At 42.9% G+C, this 17,152-nt stretch overlaps 1 protein-coding gene across 1 annotated transcript in view; it reads left to right on the top strand.

Moving 5' to 3' along the window:
- Positions 1 to 17,152, top strand: part of Scfd2 (sec1 family domain containing 2) — a 323,711-nt gene that overhangs the window by 26,512 nt on the left and 280,047 nt on the right. The window contains exon 3 of the mRNA XM_059276011.1: positions 3,677 to 3,804. Coding sequence (XP_059131994.1) covers positions 3,677 to 3,804 — 128 coding nt within the window. The remainder of the gene's footprint in view (positions 1 to 3,676; positions 3,805 to 17,152) is intronic.

Below are 17,152 nucleotides of genomic sequence, written 5' to 3'. Positions count from 1 at the left end.
CGAAAAAAAACCAAAAAAAAAAAAGTTCTTATTAATAAAAAACAAACCCGGAGCCAGGTACTGGGGTTAATGCTGGAAGATCAGAGAGACAGAACAGGCCATAGCTACCTCACCTTGCCAGTTCCTCAGCTGATCCTGTTTCCTTAGACTGGAAGCCTCTGAGTCCTTATCCAGAATGAATCTCAGCTGAACTGTTGCTCAAAAGCCTAAAAACTTAACCAGCACTAGTTCCTGGTCCTCACGCCTTCTATACCTTTCTGCTTTCTGCCATCACTTCCTGGGATTAAAGGCTCACTTCCTGGGATTAAAGGCATGAGTTACGATGCCTGGCTGTTTCCAGTGTGGCTTTAAACTCACAGAGATCTGCATGGATCTCTGCCTCGCAAGTGATAGGATTAAAGGTGTGAGTGCCACCATTTTCTGGCCTCTATGTCTGTCTAGTGGCTGTTCTGTTCTCTGACCCCAGATAAGTTTATTAGGGTGCACGATATATTGGGGAACACAGTATCACCACACATCCACATCATGGTGGTTTTTAGGCACACAAGCAAGGCATATAGGGTCATAGTGGCTTTTAACCAAAATCATAGAAAGCTGCTGGGGCCAGTCAGTGTCTAATAAGACAGGATTCCCTGAAAGGAGGTCCTAAGAGGCCATTACATAAAACTGTGATAGGGAAGCCTAAGCTACTGTGGAGACTCCTGGATGTTGGAGGTTCCAGGACTATGAGCCATACACTGAGGAAATAGAAGGGAGCCAGTCCATGAGAGGAGCCACATGTGTTGTGGGCTTTATTATAAGCAGCAAAACAAGAGGGGTGGGGCTGCTCCAGTCCACTGGAGTCCAGAGGATACTACTACCGAAAGCCCCAAATGTTAGATACAGAGTTGTAGGGTCTGGTGTTTTCTCTGCTGGTTTTGGGTTTACATAGGTTTGCTATTTCCTTGCTATAACTCTGTTCTTCCCCTTTGGAATGTGCCATTGTATAATAGAAATATGTAACTTGTTTTTGATTTTGTGTGATCTTTGCCTTGAGTCTCAGGAAACTTTGGACTTCGGGCATTTGAACAATATTAGAGCTGTAAACATTTGAAAGACTTTTTACAGATTAACTAAATGTATTGTGCATTATAAAATGTTCATGGATATTTGAGGACCAGGAGTGGGATGCTAAGGTTTAAAAGTGATATATTTGGGGATTGACTTGATGAGAAGTGAATTTGTGATGGTTAATCTTGATTCTCAACTTGAGATTTAGAATCATACCCAGAGATGTGTCTGTGTTGGTGTTTCAGGCAAGTTTAACGTAGGAGGGAAGACCCATCTGAATGTGAGTGGCAGTTTCCCGAGGGCTGGGTTCCAGACTGAAAAAAGAGACAGTGAGCTGAGGCTGAATATCCAAGTCTCTATTTCCTGTTGCACGAATCCTAAATGGTCTTATAATAAAAGCCCCGAACCAGCTATCAGGGTGAGAGCTGAAAGGTCAGAGAAACAGAGCAAGCCACAACCACTACCTCTTACCTCACCAACTCCTCAGCCTGAAAAGAGTGAATTCCTGTCTCCTCCCACCTTATATTCCTTTTTCTGCGCAGCCATATCACTTCCTGTCTCAACCTTCCTAGTGCTGGGATTAAAGGTGTGTGCCTGCCACCACTGCCTGGCTCTGTTTCTCTTTTAGACTGGTTTCATCTCCTGTAGCCCAGTGTGGCCTTGAACTCACAGAAATCCAGACAGACTTCTGCCTCTGCCTCCCGAGTGCTAGGATTAAATGTGTGTGCCACCACTGCCTGACCTCATTGGCTAACTCTGTGGCTTGGTCTGTTCTCTGATCTTCAGGAAAGCTTTATTTCCTAGATTACAAACAATATATTACCACATTTCCCCTTTTTTGTCTAAATTAATAAAAGAAGGTTATAACTAATATAAGAAAAATTATATACAATAAGTATAATAACTATATATATTATTACAGGCAATAATTACATCACAATATCTAGTCCATTAATATTTGACAAATTCAGAGAAAATACTCCATTATTTATCTTATTTTGGTGAGTTATAACTTCTTCCTTTGGCTGCATTTAGAGCTTATGTTTATTATTTATAGTAGAAATTATTCTCTCAACCCCTAGCCTCCAAGATAGGATTATATTTGCATAGAATCTATTTACTCATCAATCATGACTCATATCACATTTTTGTAATGTTTTTACTTATGCATTATAAATATGTAAGCTTCCAGATTTTAAGTCATTGAAAGTTTATTTCATATGTATGCCAGTCACATATAGGGCATGCCATGTAATTTGCCCATTCGTTTATTTAAATTTAAGGATAATAGATGCGGAGTTCTGTTAGGGTCTTTTAGAGGAGCACAAAGACTGAGTGTGTAATTATAAAAAGGGCTTAGACACTTGCAGACTGAGAGTCCCACAATAGCTGTGAGCAGCTGGAAAGCTAGAGGTAGCTGCTCTGTCAAAGAAGCTGGATGCCTCAGACAAGGTAGGGGATCAGTGAGGGGCAAGGTCTAGCCCAAGTCCTAGGATGGAGGCCTGGAAGCTTCTTGTAAGTCTCTGATGTGAGTGTGCATTCAAAAGCTGAACATAGAGTCTTGTGCAGTGGCGTCAGCGACAGAATGCCCACATTTAAGAGTCAGCATTCCTTCCATTCAGGTCAGGTCTTCCCTGCTCAGTTTACTGACCCTTTGGAAACATCCTCACAGATATTGAAAAATGTCCTTTACTGATTTTCTATGTATCACTCAGTCTGTCAAGTTGTAGCCAAGATAACCTCAGAGGAGTTATAGTTTTGAGTGTTTAAAGCTGTTACTTCACTATGGAAAAGTGGTGATAATAAGACCTACTCCTCTATTGAGAGGTTAGTGTGTGAGTTAGTGGGGCTTTAAGTGGAGATAGGACAGAAGTCATCCTTGTTTCCTCTCTATGGAGTTTTGAAAACGTTACTACAAATGTGTATACTTGGCTTTGTGGCAGCGGCCTTCCGGAAAGAACACTGCACTCATTTATAATGGGGACACAGCATGGCGGATGAGACAGAGAGCTACTGGGAAGTGAACCCAGATGAGACCCTGCATAATGCAGTGCTTGGGGCTGCTATCAACAGATAATTGTGAAGGCTTCCATAAGTGCCATCCTTCCAGCTGAAGGCCTGGAGTGGAATACTTCAGGGCCTGCTCCTGAGTGCAAGCCCTCATTCTTATTCGGTAGGAAGTCTATTGAGAAGCCATACAAGAATCCTCATTGAGGATTTCTCTGTGCTTCTCAAGCTCAAGTTGACACAGTGCTTGTAATTATTGATAAGTTGTTTTTATCCTTACATTTAATTTCGGCTTATATGACATTCATGTTTCTTTACCAATGAATTGCACTGTGAACTACTTTCAATTGAAAATAAAAAAAAATCTAATACGTAATTTTCTCATATTTTCATGGAACACTGTAGCCTTTCTTCTCCCTTATGGCTTGATTTTGTTGTCTCCTTAATTCCTCAATATTCTGCCCATTATATGAATGAGCTCTTCTGTATCGAGTTAATACTTACCAGTGGGAATGCCTGTATCAGTGCTTATAAGGAAATGCTGGCATTTTCCTTTTCTTCCAGCCCTTCCCATTTCCCAACAGGAGTGTATTCTAAGCTGTCTTGTCTTCCTCTGTAGTGACGCCTCAGCCAAGGCCCTGTGGGAAGCCTTACTGAACACCAAGCACAAGGAGGCCCTGATGGAAGTTCGGAGACATCTAGTGGAAGCAGCCAGCAGAGAAAACCTGCCCATCAAGATGAGTATGGGTAAGCCTCTCTGTGCACTTCCAGGGGAGCCATGGCAGGCTCTGAGGAAACTTCTCTAACCTTCTCCTGAACTGTGGCCAATCTAGCCAAAATGGAATTTAGATAGAAGTATTGACTATTTTGTGAACTATTGACAAAGAGAAGGAGTATGTGCATGCTGTCCCTGGGGCTCAGCAGTAACTACTTTTCTAAGTTTTAGCTTGAAAACTTCAGGAGAGTCTTTGAATATATGGACTAATTCTTTCACTCTCCTAATTGATGTAGAACTGTAAAAATTGCTCTGAACCACTGTCAGCTAATTCTATTTTATATCTACTTTTCTCCCCCCCACTTATGATGGGTGAATGGGCTTTCATCAATTTTGAATCAATGATTGACTTGCAATTGAGTAGGCAGATAGGCTGTCCTGTCCCTTGTCCTCAGTGATCACCCTGCTAATTGTCCGCTCAGTGATGACTGAGCCTTGTTCCCTGGGAAAATACAGTGCTCCTTTTCCCCCTCATTTTTGTCCCCACTTAACTTTCTGCTCTGTTATTCTTTGCCTTTTCCCTTGCTCTAAGATCACCCACTGAGGCTGGAGCTAGGCTGGTGGTCAGCAAGTGCCAGCATTCTCCCTTTCTCTGTCTCTACAGCACTGGGTTATAGAGGGACATGGTCATGCCGAGGTTGGTTTGTGTGGCTTTCTTTCTTTCTTTTTTGTGTATGTTTTGAGATATGGTTTCTCTACGTAGCCTTGGATGTCCTAGAACTCACTGTGTAGACCAGGCTGGTCTCAAACTCAGAGACTTACCTGCCTCTGCCTCCTGAGTGCTGGGAATAAAGGTGTGTGCCGGCTCATGGCAGGTTTTTTAAAATTTTTATTTTCCATGGGTGCTGAGATCTGAATTCAGGTCCTCATGCTTGCACAGCTTACCCATTGAGTCATTTCTCAGGCTCCACCCTGCTTTTACATTTTTGTTTTTTAAAATATGATGAGGACTGGAAAGATGGCTCAGAGGTTAAGTGCACCAGCAGCTCTTTCAGAGATCCTGAGTTCAATTCCCAGCAACCACATGGTGGCTCACAACCACCTATAATGAGATCTGGTGCCCTCTTCTGGCGTGTAGAAATATATGCAGACAGAATACTATATACATAATAAATAAATAAATAAATAAATCTTGAAAAAATAATATGATAATGATTTAAAATATAGAAATATTTGAATATGGATATTAAATCTGGCTAATAGGTAGAATTTACTTCTAGAGATGTGTGAAAATGTATTCCTCTTTTAATGGTAAAGTTTCTTTCTTGTAATGTGCTCTCTGTTCGCTAGTAAGTATTAGTATGTCCTATTGGATGGGAATGAGAGTTGGTCTGAGTGTCAGCTTTACGGGATCCAGAGTCACCATGGAAACAGCCTCTGACATGTCTGTGAGGGAATCGCTAGGTTAAGTCAGTTGAGGTGGGATGACCCGTCCTAATGTGGGTAGTTCCATCCCTGGGGCTGGGAACCTAGACTGGATAGAAAGGAGAATGCAGGCTGAGGCCTTCATTGCTGTCTGCTTCCTGACTGCAGATTCATGGTGGACCGCACCCTGAAACTGTGAGCTGAAACAACCCCTTCTTTAAGTTGTTTCTGTCAGGCATTTAGTCTTGGTGAGTAAGAAACTATCACAGTACAGAAGCAGAAGTTCGTCATCTAAGTTCTTGTTTTATTATGGGTACAAACATCAAATATCAAGATGAAATAGAATAAATTTTGAAAATAAAATGTAAATGAAACTAGGAGGAAACGAATTAGAGACCACAGCATAAAACTACAACCCTAACTTACAGTGTGTTTGGTGACTGTAGATGACAGCTTCTAGGAATGTAAGGATGACATGGAAAGTGAGCGCAGCTGATGTTTACTGAGCACCTAAAAGATGTCTGGTCTTCTCCTTAGTGGGCCATCCTATTGAATTGATATAGCTCTTGTAGACGTTAGCAACGTGTTGTGTAACCATTGTTTATCACACAGGAACCAAAACATTCACCTCCAGTTGCCCCGTCTCTGAGAAGGACTAGGGCTGGAATTCAGATGCAGACATCTGACGTCAGAGAAGATGCACTTATTCATAGGATGCGCTAACTCTTTGTAGACAATGCAGAACCCGTTTTGAGTAGAAGTTGCTGCTTTGAAACCGTTCTGGTGTTTGACTATTAATTCCAGCCCCTGCCTTCCTACCTTTCTATCTTCTCTCTTCTCCCCACTTACTTTCTTTTTTTTTTTACTTGGGAAAATCTTTCTTTTTTTTTTTCATTTTTCTTTATTAAGAAAATTTCTACTCACTCCACATACTATCCACAACCCCCCTCCTCCCACCCCCAGCCCTCTTTCCCAAGCCACCCCGCAACCCCACATCCCCCAAATCGAGGTCTCCTATGGGGAGTCAGCAAAGCCCAGCACACTGAGCTTAGGCAGGTCCAAGCCCCTTCCCACTGCACCAAGGCTGTGCAAGGTGTCACACCACAGGCACTGGATTCCCAGAAGCCTGCCCATGTACCAGGGACAGATCCCGATCCCCCTGCCTGGGTGCCCCCCAAAGAGTTTGAGCCAAACAACCATCTTCCGTATCCAGAGGGCCTAGTCCAGTCCCATGGGGGCTCCACAGCCACCAGTCCACAGTTCATGGGCTTCCACTAGTGTGGTCTGTCATCTTTGCACGTCCTCCCATCATGATCTCGACGTCCCTCACCTGCAGTATCTCTTCCTCTCTCTCATCAATTGGATTCCCAGATCTCAGCCTGGTGCCTGGCCGTGGATCTCTGTATCTGCCTCCATCTGTCACTGGACAAAGGCTCTATGATGACAGCTAGGTTATTTGCTAGGCTGGTCACCAGAGTAGACTGGTCCAGGCACCCTCTAGACCACTGCCAGCAGACCAAGCTCCCCACTTTCTTTTATCCTCTCTCTCTCTTTTTTTTTTTTTCGGTTTTTTGAGACAGGGTTTCTCTGTGTAGCTTTGCGCCTTTCCTGGAACTCACTTGGTAGCCCAGGCTGGCCTCGAACTCACAGAGATCCTCCTGGCTCTGCCTCCCGAGTGCTGGGATTAAAGGCGTGCGCCACCACCGCCCGGCTTATCCTCTCTCTTTTTAACATATGTATTGTGTGGTATGTATATATGTATGTGCATGCATGTTTGACTGTACATGAGCACATGTATTTATAGGTATGATGCATATGAAGATGTGAGGTTGACATCGTTAGGTATCTTGCTTCATAACTTCCCACATTATTTACAAAGCCGGGTTGTCCAGGGATCTCTTACCCCCCCACCCCTCCCCCCCAATTGGCTGGCTTTGAACCGAATCCTCCTTCCTTAGCTTGCCCAGTGCTGGGACACAGCACCATGCTGGGCTCCTTGCCTCGATTTTCTTTCCGCAACCCTGTGTGTGATACTACCAAGTGTGTTTAGTTTGGAGTTCCTTACTCATAAGTACACTGACACAAGTACTAATTCATATTGTGAACTAAGAAGAGCCAGAGTGCACAGACGATCTGGATGACGACTTATACTGTGTTTTAATGATAAACCTTATGATGATATCGCAGAGCATAAATCAATTTTTATAGCTCAACACTGGACTCTTTAAAAATCAATAAACTTTACTTTCCTAAAGAGCTCTATTTTTGAAAAATAACCAAAGCCAGAAATAAAAAAAAAAACAAAACCCATGAGTAACTCCGTGAAGAATTCAAATTTAAATGTTTGATTTTTTCCTATCAACTCCCCCTATCCAAAAAAGATAAAATGGGTTTCTTTATGCCCAAACTCCAGACAGGGGAGGTGGGGGTTGAGGGGAGAAAAGAAACAGTCGATTGTTAGCAGGGTCAGCTCATGCTCTATCCCCGTGCCAACTTCAGTTAGTTAAAGATAACAGTGTGGCTACCCACTTCTGCTGTGTGTCACTAGCCATAATTTCTTGTGGGTCTCGTTCCCATGGACAGATCCGTAGCCATGAGAAGTAAGAAAAAGAATTGGAAGTTTTAAGTACACCAAGACGTCAGTATTTGAAAGCTGCCTATCATCCAGCTTGTCATGAAACAGTCGCATTCTGTTATCTCAAATGCCTGGGCTGGGGAAAGCAGTCAGGACTGCAAAATGTACACTGAACTCCTCAGGACTCCCCAGCCCTCTGCTCTAAGTTTTCCTAAAGTATGAATTGTCTGCCTGTAACTGAGGCTTCTGGGGTTTTTGAGACATTAAACAGATTTTGATTCTAGACTGAGGATCCGCTTGTGTTTAAATTTATGAGAGGGTTTTTCCTGCTGGAAACCTCAGATCTTCACTATAAAACCCCTCAGCATTATGAGCACCAATAGAAATAAACTTGGTTCTCTTAAATGATAAAAGTAATTGCTAAAACAAAGACAAAGCTTCGTTTTATCATTGTATATCTAAACATCTGTCATCTTACTGAGAGTTTGTTATTAAATTGTCAGTTAAGTAGATACGTTCCAGAAAAGTGATTTTTAAAACACTGGAAAGGGAATTGTATTTTTCCCACTGACTTTCATAAAAAGAAAAATGTATTCTGAAAGTCAAGAAACAAATAGACCCCAAGAAATACATTTGTTTCCACCCCAAAAGGCCAAGTAGAGAAGACAGGAATAGAAATTCCCCGCTCAGGTTCTGCTCTGTTCCCAGCACACCCCTCTCTGGAGTTCCATTGTGCTGAGGGTCTTCGCAGCTTGACCTTTGCTCCCTGCAGAAGGGACATTCCCTGTTGTGGCAGGAATGCCCCGCTAGAGCTGAAGTGAAACATTATTGTCCTTTCCTTCAGCTGGATGCCTTGAAAGAGTGGTCTATGCTTAAGACCTTTATTATCTCAGTGCTTTGTTTTAAATACAAGAAAGCATTTCGTTGGGGGCTTGCTTACAGTTTCAGAGCATGAGTCTATGATCATTAGGGCTAGGAGCATGGAGCAGATGGGCAGGCGTATTTCAGTGTTTCTTAGTCAAGTGCAGACTGGATACTGATACCTTTGCACCGAAGTTTTCCCCAGACCACTAACTGTGCGGACAGTTTTCTCAGTCCTTATCCTTTGCAGCATCCTTGTCTGCTTTACAGGACATCGTGTTTTCTGTAACTGTAGTTTCTCCACATTGTGGAGGACACAAAGTCAGTTATATTTAAGAGTGGGTCACACTTCTGTGGTTTATTAGCCCAGTTTCAATTTATCCATAAAACTGGGGCAAAGGTCTGTTCGCTGGAGTTTGAGAATGAAACCTCTGAGCAGCATGAGAGGACTCTGCTTCCTGGGTTTGGTCCTTGAGTTCACCATGTTTGGGCTGGATACTAGCTGTGTTTTTGTCGAATTTATGATTTTTTTTTTTGATTAGGAAGAATTTTGTGACTAAGAGGAGAGACAGAGAGACAGAGAGAGACAGAGAGAGAGGGCGCGAGTGAGTTTGTGTGTGTGTGTGTGTGTGTGTGTGTGTGTGTGTGTGTGTGTGTGTGTGTGTGTGTAGGAGAGAAAGAAAGAGCAGGAGAAAGGGAGAACTCAGCAGAGCACACTTCTCCTCCATCTGGCTCCCTGACAGGCTGTGCTGATAAGGAGTACTGAAGGAGACTGGGGCTGGGGATAAGGAAAGTACTTGCTCCTTCTGGTCTGTTTGCGTCCTGGAAGTACCACCACCACCCGGCTGATGCTCCCCGGGGTCACAGTTGCAGTTCATCCAACACCTAGAGAAGCAGCTTTATGCTTTCCACTCCTGAGAGGGACCAGCCAGCTGAGGAATGCTCCATTCTCAGGGCTCTAAATTCAACCTATAGGTCTCTTTAGTTTTGTTTTCTCCACCATGGTGTTGGCAACTGCATCTTCCCATGATGCCCTTAGGTTCCTCTTATTCTTTTACTTAGTCAGTTAACAACTGTATGCGTTAAATTTCTGTGTCCAAATAGCTGATATGCTTTCTGTCTACTGCAGTGGTTCTCAGCCTTCCTAACACTGTGACCCTTGAATACACTTCCCTGTGCTGTGGTGACCCCCAACTGTAAAGTTATTTTCATTGCTACTTCATAACTGTAATTTTGCTACTGTTATGAATCATAATGTAAATATCTGACATGCAACCCCTGTGGGAAAGGGGGTTGCGACCCATAGGTTGAGAACCATTGGTCTACTGGCTGGGCTGGGACACTGTCACGTAGAAATTAAGTGAAGATACAAGCCTGTGTCTGTCAGACTTCCTTCTCAAGCCCCCATCTAGAGAGAGGAGTCCAGAGGGTGTCTACACTGCTTCAAGTGCAGCCATGATTGTGTCATGCCCTTGCTCAAAGCCCTCCAAGGGGTCCACATGGCCTCGAGAAGCTGCCCAGACCTAGAGCATGCTACTTCCGAACAGCTCTATGCCTTCAGGCCCTGGGGTGCATCTGTGTGCTCCCCGGCTTTCTCCCTTTATCCTCTGCTCCTCAGTAGGAGCCTTCGCGGAAGCAGGTCCCTGCTGTCTGAAATACTTGGATTTGCTCGCTCCTCTGACTCTGCTTTCTCCCCGTCTCTCATCACACCCCGGAGGCTGACCTCCAGGACTGCCTTCAGAGGCTCTCTGCCCTGTACCGTGCAGTCGGGTTAACTAGAGAGAGGTGCGAGCATGGTAGTGAGGGAGTTGAGGACACACACAGTTGGGGTTGTTGCCTGCCTGCCTTCTTGACAGTACAGCTGTCCGTGCTCCTTCCCCTCGGGTTTCTTACTAACACTGCACGGTTCTTAGCTTACACGCTAGTGAAAAGCCCCTTCCTTAAGAGTTAGGCATTTCCCCGGTTGTGTGTACCATCCTTTTTCTGCCACAACCTTGACTAATATAATTACTCACTTTCCAACATGCAGTCCCAAGCATGTGTGCACACGAGCTCACATCTTTGTGTTTCATTGTCAAAGCCGTGTTGTTTTTCTTGACCTAACGTGGTGTTGCTTTCTTTGAAGAGTTAGTGACGATTTTCCGTCTTCCTCGCCTTCCACCCCTTCCTGGGTGACTCTGGTTCTAAGGACCCACCACTCTTTTCTTAGCACCTGCCACGGTGTAATGTACATTCATCTGAGACCTCCCCAGACAGTGTCTGTGTCTGTCTTCCTGGCCATTTGAAGAACTGGCACATGATAGGTGGTGTCCAACTTGGTTCAGGGAATGGGTTGCCACCAAGTGTGGGCACGATGGAAAGAACCTGTCAGTGTTTCTGCTTTAGTGTGATGTGTGACTGCTTGTGTCTACAGACTTCCTTTCTGATGTCTTTATTCCACTTGACGTCTCTGGGGCATCTGTCATGTCTTCTTCCTTGGAATGTCCCCCTGTTGTCCTCACATCATCCTGCTTTTCTGACAATTTCCTCTTTCTGGTAGGTTCATGCCTTCTGTTCTTTCCTTCCAGTTTGCTACTGTATAGACCTGTCATCCGTGGTTATGCCTTGCAGATGGAGTTCAGTTAATGTGGTTTATGGACCTTAGAGTCTTAGCCTCTCATCCTATTTCCACTTCACTTTCCAAAACAAGACCACACATTCCTTACCCTCCAGGACACTGGGGCTATTGAGCACAGTGCTGGGCTAGGTTTCTCTGGGCCCTGGGGACTTGAGCTCAGATCTTCACTCTTGCACTGCAAATGCTTTGCTCACTGGGCCATATCCCGGCCTTCTCTGTGCTTTCTAGTTTCCCTCTTTCTCCTCTCTAGACTCCTAACTTGTCCTCATGCTCACTTTAGAGAGTGCGGTTTCTCCCTGGTGCCCTGACTCTGCAGAGGCACACCAGAACGTTGCTGTTCTACCACCTCACCGCCTCCTCTGTGATTGGTTCCCAAGGCTGCAGTGTGGTCAGATGAGCAGCATTGCATCATGGCCATTCTGAAGTGGCGCTGACTACTTGTATGATTTGGTGCCACTGTCTTGATTGGTGTTAAGAGGCCCAACACTTTCAACCACTGTCGTTTTTATGTCAAAAGTACAAAACAGCACAGTAACAGAACTTCCATCTTATCAACCTAGTTGAGCCCTGAAAGTGTGTCAGGAATGTGGGTTCATAGGACATCTTTGAGAATCATTATTGAAAAGATTGCCATAATCTATGGGATTTAAAGTTGGCCCATACCCATACCCAGTGGAGTCACTGTTAGATGTCAAAAAGGAGACAGTCTTGTCTGGTCATCCAATCCCAAAGTGGTCAGCCTCAAATGCATGAGCATATGTGCAACAGATGGAGAGAGAGAGAGAGAGGGAGAGAGAGAGAGAGAGAGAGAGAGAGAGAGAGAGAGAGAGAGAGAGAGAGAGAACACATAAGTAATTAAAGAAGTAGAGGTCTTGAATTGGAGAGTGAGTGTGTATGAACAGGAGAAGTTGGGTGGAAATGATACTAATAGAGTACTCATGCATGAAATGCTCAAAAAGTAAAACATTTACATTTAAAATAAGAGAACTCATGGAATTCTTTCTAGAGATTAGAAGATGAGGCAGGAGGAGCAAGAGTTGGAGGATAAGCCGGGCGGTGGTGGTGCACACCTTTAATCCCAGCACTCGGGAGGCAGAGGCAGGTGAAACCTGTGAGTTTGAGGCCAGCCTGGGCTATAGAGCAACATCCAGGACAGGCTCCAAACGCTACTCAGAGAAACCCTGTGTCAAAAAACCAAAAAAAAAAAAAAAAAAAAAAAAACCAAAAAAAAAAAAAACCCCAACAAAAAAGAGTTGGAGGATAGCCTGGGCTAAGTAGAGAGTTCTAAGCCAACATGGGATATACAGCTAGACCTTGTTTCAGTTATTATGTGTATTTCTTATCTATTAGGTTCTTGTAGAGAGGGAGATCAGGCTGCAGATATTCTAAATTATTCTATATCATATAAAATTTCAGCTTTCAGGCTGCATTTTGAATGACTGAATGTGTTTGTGTAAGTAAACAATCATTGTGTGTCCAGCACAAACAATGAGCCATAGACTGACAGAAGAGTTATTTGCACAAGTAAATCATTACCACCTGGGAACTTATCAAATTAAACCAACACCACACAGATGCATGAGTATCAAAATCCTATCAGAAAGCCAAGCCTAGGAACTTACTGAGCACAGCAGACCAATGAGTGAGGCAGCCAGCTCCCCTGGGTCATATCAAAAGCAGGCTACTGTTTTCTGATCATCTGGGGCAGGTGGGAGTCACGGGATAAAAGATGATGAACTCCTTGCCCAGTGGTCTTTGGGTCTTGAGTTCAGCACAGGCCTTCTGCTAAATACAGTCCTTGGCATTGCTGTTCATCTAGGTCCAGCTTTGTGTGGTTTCCAGCTCGGCACCCTCCTGAACCAGGTTTGTGTGCCCGAAGAGTGCGTGGTGCTCTTTCTCCATCTCTCTTGTTGATTGTTTGCTTCTGTTTACGAGAAACCAACTCTGATTTTAGTCCCCCCCCCCTTTTGTGGGTTTTCTGTTTTCTTATTGGACTTTTGTTCTGATCTGCATTATTTTCTTCCTTATGCTAACTTAAGGTTTGATCTTTTTCTAGTTCCTTGGGTTCAGTGTTAGACTATTTGGGATCTGTAAGTTTTTATTGGCATAAATTTACCATTTAGAATGTTGTACCCCATAAATTTTGATTAGTTGTGTGTATTTTTTCTTAAGAATTTTTTATTTTCATTGTGTGTGTATTACAGAGAGAGAGAGGGAGGGAGGGAGACAGACAGACAGAGACAGACAGAAATAGAGACAGAGAGGGATACACACTGGGAATGGTACCAGGCTTTGAAGCTTCACCCCCCACCATGCTTTACTTCCTCTAGCAAGGCCGCACCTTGTAGACCTTCCCAGACTGCACTACCAGCTAAGTATCAAGTGTTAAACGTTAGAGCCTATAGGTGATGTTTTTTACAGACTAAACTACTATACTGTGCGTGTGTGTTTGTGTGTGTGTATGTGTGTGTGTGTGTGTGTGTGTGTGTGTGAGAGAGAGAGAGAGAGAGAGAGAGAGAGAGAGAGAAAGAGACAGAGAGAGAAAGAGACAGAGACGGAGACAGAGACAGAGACAAAGACAGAGACAGAGACAGAGATCATGAACATAAGTGCAGATGCCCAATGTAGATCAGACCAGATACATCACACCTCCCTGGAGCTAGAGTTAAGGAGGTTATGAACTGAACTCTGGTCCTCTGCAAGAGCAGTAAGTGCTCTTAACTTCTGAGCCATCTCTCCAGCCCTGTTCCCTTTTCTCTTTCCTTCCTTCCTTCCTTCCTTCCTTCCTTCCTTCCTTCCTTCCTTCCTTCCTCCCTCCCTCCCTCCCTCCCTCCCTCCCTTCCTTCCTTCCTTTTTTTCTTTCTTGTCTCAAATCACTTCTAAATTTCCTTTTTGGGTTTATTATCTATTGGTTTCTTAGGAGGAGTGTGTTGTTTCATTCTGCATGTTTGTGAACGTTCTAAGATTCCTCTGTTGTTGATTCTGACTTTGTACTGTTGTGGTCAGAGAGCATATACCAAACTATTTCAATCTTGAACTCATTAAGACTTGTTTTGTAATTAATATTCTGTCTCCCTTAGAGAATTTTCCTTCCTAGAGTATTCCTTGAGTCCTAGAGAAGCATGCATATTTCACTACTCCTGGATGGATGGTCTGTTAGGTCTAATTGGACTAAGTAGGGCATTGAAGTCTCCTATTATTGAACTAGAGCCTAATTCTCTTTTTAGATTTATGAATATTTGCTTTACCCACTTAGTGCTTTGACATATGTTCATACCTAAATATTAAAGATTGATTTATTTTATGTGTGTGAGTGTTTTGCCTGCATGTTTGTGCACCATTGCATGTGCCTGGTACCCGGGGGTTTCAGAAGATGGATCCCCTGTGAGCTCCCTGTGGATGCTGGGAACCAAACCCAAGCCCTCTCCAAGAACAATAAATGCCCTCAACCACTGACCTATCCCTCATCTCCTTGATGTATTTACACTGTGTATGTCCACTTCTTGCAACAGTCTTGGCTTGAATACTGTTTGGTCTTATAAAGTGTAGACCATTGTTTGTTTTCTATTGTCCGATGTGTGTATGAGCTATCTTTATTCATCCATTACTTTCAGTCCTTGTGTGTCTTTTAAGCTAAAAGGTGTCCCCTGTAGGCAGCCTACACTTAAATCTTGTTTTCCACCCATTCAGCCATTTCGTGTCTTTCGGATGGCCACTTCAACTCTTTCTATTTCAGTTCTCTTTTGTCAAGACTCATTCTGCTGGTTGGGTTGTTTTCTGTTTGTTTATTTGTTACCCCTTGCTGTGTTTACCTTTGTGCTGTGGTGTTTGTTCTGCAGTGTGAAGCTCTAACTCCTGGCTTTTTCCTGTTCGGGCATCTGCTGCAGTTTTCTGTTCTGTGCTCGCCCTGAGCTTGCAGAAGACATATTGTTGTAATAGACTATTTTAAGCTCACAACAACTTTGATCACAAACAAATGCCTAGGCTTTTTTTTTTACCCTATTCCCCAAATGTATATTTTTGTGTTTACAATCAACATATTGTTTTTATATTTCTTTAACTTACTATAGCTGGAGTTGTTTTTTTTGAAAACTTTAACTTTTGGCTTTCATGCTAGAGACTTAAAAGGTTTCCACACTGCCATTGCAGAAGTGAAGTATTCTGAATTAGACTACATATTCATCTCTACTAATGAGTTTAATAGTTTTGGAGACTTTCCTGATAGTAATTACCATCATTTCCTTTCTAAATGGAGACTTTCCTTGAGGAATCCAATGAGGGCTGGGGTTGTAGCAGAGTCTTGCCTAGTGGGCCCAAAACCCTAGGTCCAGTTCAGTACTGGATAAAATTTGGCCTGGTGGTACATGCTTGTAATCTCAGCCCTCAGTGGGCAGAGGCAGGAGGATCAGAAGTTCACATAGCCTGGACTATATATATGAGACCCTGACTCAAACATTTTTTTTTTCTTATATGACAGGTCAATTTGGAGATTGGATTGCCATGATTCTGAGGCTAACCTGGCCTATATAAGAAATTTTAAACCAGTCTGGGCTATAGCACTTATTTCACTTAACATAATGTCCTTTAGTTCTATACATTTACTTGCCCGTGGTTTATCAGTTATCTACCATGGTTTTACTTTACAGCTGAATAAGACTCCGTTGTGTTTACATTTTCTTTATCCATCTTCTGTTGGTAGATAGGTAGGCTTAGTTCCATTTCTTAGATATCGCAAATATTGTAGCAATAAGCATGGATGTGCTAGAATCTCTGTGGTATTGTGACTTAGCATTGTTTGGATGTACATCTGGGAGCAGAATAGCTAGATCATATGGCAGATCTATTTTAATTTAAAAATTATGTTATTGATTTATTGTGTGTGCATGTCTATGTATGAGTGTGTGTATGAGTGAGGGCTTGTGTGGAGGTCAGGGACAACTTTTTAAAATTATTTTATTTTTTTCTGAGACAGGGTTTCTATGTGTAACAGCCCTGGTTATTCTGGAACTCACTCTGTAGACCAGGCTGTCCTCAAACTCACAGAGATGCTCCTGCCTCTGCCTCCCAAGTGCTGGGATTAAAGACATGCACTTCTACCACCCACCTAACAGGACAACTTTTGGGAGTCAGTTTTTGCCTTCTGCCTTATTGAGGAGGGTTCTATCTTGTTTCTAATGCTGCACAGTATACATCAGGCTATCTGACCAGAGAACTATGCTAATTACCCTGTCTCCACCTCCCTTCTCTCAGTAATAGTGCTGAGATTATATATATATATATATATATATATAAATAATCAATCGATCTATCACTTGCACCCCCTCACTTTTTGAGAAATTTCTACATTGACTTCCATAGTGATTATTTCAGTTTTTATTCCTAGCAGAGTTTATTAGGGTCCCTCTCCCCCCACAACCTTGTCAGCATTTGTTTTCATGTTGCTAGCCATTCTGACCTGGGTGAGATCAGATCTCAAAGCAGTGTTAATTTGCATTTCTCGGTGGCAAAAGATGTGAACACTAATTCAGATCTTTCTTTGTCATTTTTAATTCTTCGATTAGCTCATTTGTCGATTGGAAATTATTTGGTATTTATTTTTTGCAGCTTTTTATATATTCTAGATAGTAATCATCTGTCTGATACATAGTTGGCAAAGATTTTTTTCAGTCCTTTAGGCTAATTTCACATGATTGTTTCCTTTGCTGTGAAAACCCTTTTTAATTTCCTGTCATCCCATTTATCAGTTCTTGGGATTATTTTATGTGCTTTTGTAGTCATGTTCAGAAAGTCTTTGCCTATGTCTACATTTTTTAAAAAAATTAATTAATTAACTTTAATTTTATATAGGTTGGTGTTTTGCCTGTATGTAAGTCTATGTACCACATGTGTCTGGTGCCTACAG

Source organism: Peromyscus eremicus, chromosome 10 (assembly GCF_949786415.1).
Source record: "Peromyscus eremicus chromosome 10, PerEre_H2_v1, whole genome shotgun sequence".
Taxonomy (NCBI): Eukaryota; Metazoa; Chordata; class Mammalia; order Rodentia; family Cricetidae; genus Peromyscus; species Peromyscus eremicus.
The sequence above is the reverse complement of the archived record's forward strand: the minus strand, read 5'-3'. Positions and strand labels throughout refer to the sequence as shown.